The 3,607-nt window shown below is 65.2% G+C and overlaps 1 protein-coding gene across 1 annotated transcript; it reads left to right on the top strand.

The window, feature by feature from the left end:
* Window positions 1–591: 591 nt before the first annotated feature.
* Window positions 592–3,544, top strand: FAM131A (family with sequence similarity 131, member A). Its single transcript, XM_009883318.1, has 5 exons — window positions 592–645; window positions 1,725–1,818; window positions 2,120–2,302; window positions 2,509–2,653; window positions 3,106–3,544. The coding sequence occupies exons 2-5, from the start codon at window positions 1,749–1,751 to the stop codon at window positions 3,542–3,544; spliced, it is 837 nt and encodes a 278-aa protein (XP_009881620.1). The 5' UTR covers window positions 592–645; window positions 1,725–1,748.
* The last annotated feature ends 63 nt before the right edge of the window (window positions 3,545–3,607 follow it).

Here is a 3,607-nt window from a genome sequence, read left to right as displayed (position 1 = left end):
CGCTGGGGGTGTTGTTGCTAGGGGGATAGGAGTGTTGATGCTGGGATATTACCACGGGGTACCTCTGCCCACAGCCAGGGGTGGGGGCGATGCCAGGAGCTAGGGGCTACCCCTGGATAGAGGGTGGAGGGAGCACTGTTCGGCCCTCCATATCCCACCTCACAGCTGGTTTATATCAGCCGGGACCACCTTGATGCAGGGGGAATGAGGGTCCTTGGGGACATTCAGACCTGGCCGACTGGGGGGGCTGGCCTGGCCTGGGGACCCTCCTTGGCCCCAGTGTTTGGGAAACAGTGCACGAGGGGGTGGGGACCCATCCGTTTAGGGTGCTGGTGCCAGGAGGTCAGGCCATTGGGGTGGAGGATGGGTGCAGATGCTTTTATCATCCCCCATCCCTTTTTTTGCTCCTTTTCCTCCTGCCTCACAGATGGGGAACTGGGCAGGGGGATTGTGGAGATGGTGGAGGAGCGCCAGCCCCCTGCAGCATGGCCCAGTGCCGCCTCCCTCCACGTACCCAGTGTCTGGCCCAGTCCATCCCCCCCAAGCCTGGTCCAGGGGTTGAATGCCCTGACCCCGCGGAGTCCTGCCCCCCCGCTGCCCCGCCTGGCACGCCAGGCCTCCTTCGACAGCCAGGACTTCCTCCAGGTACTGCCGAGCCCAGCTCTGCCGGACAGGGTGCCCGTGCGCCGCTACGCCATGGCGGGACACCCATCCTGGCCATGGCCGGGGGCACGATGGGCTCCGCTGCCCGCCGCCCTGCTGCCCGCCTGGCACTGCCAGCTCGCAGCCGGCTCCGGGGCTGCTCTGACGTCAGCTGTGAGCCGGGCTGTATCCTGGGAGAAATCAGTCCACGGTGCCTCGTTGCCATGGCAATGCAATTTGTTGCGCGCCTCCAAATCCCGCATCGCTTCCCCCGTGGCCACGGGCTCGGGGCCTGGCGTTGCCAGGACGGGCAACGGGGACATGCATCGGGATGTTCTGGCATGGCTGGGGCTGCCAGGGGGCGGGCACGGGGGAACCCAGCCACGGCGGCCTTGCACACGTGCGTGTGTGTGTGTGCACAAGCTGGGGAGGACTCTCGGGGCACCAACTAGTACAGGGCATACACACGTGTGTGCATGTGCAGGTGAGTGTGTGTGTGTGCGTGCGCAGCACATGCACACATGGAGTGTGCACAGTGAACACGCGTGTGCGTGCAGTGTGTTGACGTGTGTGCATGGCGAGGAGGGCCCTATCTGCAGTGAGTGGATGTGTGTGTGTGAGTGTGCACATAAACACACATGCATGTGTGTTTATGGTCAGTGCGTATGTATGAGTGTGTGTGTGCACACATGGTTACACGAGTGGGCGTGTGCAGGCGTGTGTGCACTGAGCATGTCTGCGTGTACACGTATGTGCATACATATATGAGTGTGTGAGTGTACGCAGTGTGTGTGCACGCAGTACCAGAGTATGGGTGTACTAACAGCGTGGGAGCGTGCACGGGTGTGTGTGTACCCACTGCCCTGCACGTAGTGGCTCTGACCATCCCTCTGCACACACTCTGCCATCCCTCTGTGCGCGTGTGCCTGTGACACACGTGTGCACAGATGCCCCAGGCCCTGCGGGGTGGGCACCGAGCGGGGCTGAGCCCCATCCCAGGGTATGGGGGTCCCAGAGGGGGAGTGGTGGCCGGGGGCGGGCAGGGTGGCCAGGGGCTGTGACGCCCCTGCCCGCTCTGGTAGGTCAATGTTGAGGACACTGTCGAGATGCTGCCCAAGTCGCGGCGCGCGCTGACCATCCAGGAGATCGCTGCCCTGGCCCGCTCCTCACTGCACGGTAACTGCCCGCCTGGCCCGGGGCGCGGGGGTGTTTGGGGGGGGTATCTGGGGAAGGGGGAAGTCTCCTCTGGGTGAGGGGGCTGGAGGTCTTGGGAAGGGTATTGTGGTCACCCCTCTGGGGTTTGGGGGACACCCTGTGGTCCCCAAGGGTACCAATGGGCTTGCTGGTGGCACCCAAGAGGAATGTGTAGAGGTGCCAGGTCCCAAGGGCTGGGGGTGAGAGGTGCTGGGTGCTGGTGGGCTCTGCAGAGGGGACTCGGGGTGCCCGGTGGGTGCTGACACGGGGGCACATCTCGCAGGCATCTCGCAGGTGGTGAAGGAGCACGTGACGAAGCCGACGGCCATGGCGCAGGGCCGCGTCGCCCACCTCATCGAGTGGAAGGGCTGGTGCAAGCCGGTGGAGCCACCCAGCGCCCTGGAGAGCGCCTTCAGCTCCTACTGCCACCTGAGCGAGGGCGAGCAGGAGGCGCGCTTCGCCGCTGGTGGGCACTGCGCAGGGCACGGCTGGCGGTCACGGTCCCCTGCCGCGGCTGAGGGCAGGGGTGGTGGGGCAGGTTGTCTCCATCCATCCATCCCTCTATCCCTCCATCCCTTGGTGCCATGGCACCATAGCCACAGACACGCTGGGGAAGAGAAATTTTGGGGCCACCTCCCAGTGCACACATGACCTATGCCTGTCCCATACCAGGTGTGGCAGAACAGTTTGCCATCGCTGAGGCCAAACTGCGAGCCTGGTCCTCGGTGGACGGGGACGACTCCAACGATGAGTCCTATGATGAGGACTTCATGCCCTCCACGGAGAGCTCCCAGCCCACCGGTAAGTTCCACGGGGAGCGGGCATCTGCTGGGTGGCCAAGGTATCCCACTGATGGTGTCGGTGTCCCAGTGTTGGTGTCCCCCTGCCAGTGCCAAGGGTTGGAGGAGTGGGGTGCCTGATGCCTGGCCACGTTCCCCAGCCTGGCTGCCCCTCATGGGGCCGTGCCCCTGCCTGGCCCCATGGCAAGCAGTGCCCGTGCTGGGGATGGGGATGAAGCCCTGCAGCACGGCACCATCCCTGGTACCAGGGCGTATTTTGTTTTTCCTTTGGTAGCCACTGGTGCCACTCACACAGCAATTTTTGGGCAAACAGGGCACCGTGGCCAGCATGGGGCTGCTCCCATCCCACTGCTCCCATCCTTCAGGGCACGGGGAGGGGGGGCAGCTGGCAGCCCCTGGTGCCATCTGCTCCCAACTGATCCCGGGCATCCCGGTTCCCTGCAAAGCTGCCTGGCACGGTACCCACCAGCGCGTTGCTGCGAGACCTGCTGCAGGGCCACCTCTGCCAGTTGGGCGTGCGGCACGGCTCCTGCGAGCCCGAGAGCGACTCCTCGCACACCCTTTCCCCCGAGACCCTCTGCTCCAGCCTCTGCAGCCTGGAGATGGTGTCCCCCTCCGAACTCACTGCCAAACTGCTGGGCTCCCTGGGGAGCGAGGACCTGCTGCTGCCCAAGCTGCCCCCCCCGGCCAGCCAAAGTGCCTTGCGGAGCCTGGCACGGCTCCGGTGCCAGGACTCCCTCTACTCCATGTCCTACGCCGAAGCCTGCCTCTCGCCCGCCGAGGACGAGGTGGTGCTGAGCAAGGACTTCCCGCTCCGCCGGAAAGTCTCCGACGTCGCATCCTCTGGGGTGGCATCACTGGAGGAGGAGGAGGAGGAGGAGGAGGAGGAGGTGGCTGAAGAGCCCTGATGCCCCCCCTGGGGTGCCCTGCCTCTCCTGGCGGGGGTCCAGCTCCCCCGCTGTCGCTCCACC

The sequence above is a fragment of the Charadrius vociferus genome, unplaced genomic scaffold (assembly GCF_000708025.1).
Source record: "Charadrius vociferus isolate BGI_N301 unplaced genomic scaffold, ASM70802v2 scaffold214, whole genome shotgun sequence".
NCBI lineage: Eukaryota > Metazoa > Chordata > Aves > Charadriiformes > Charadriidae > Charadrius > Charadrius vociferus.
This window is presented reverse-complemented; position numbering and strand designations above follow the sequence as displayed.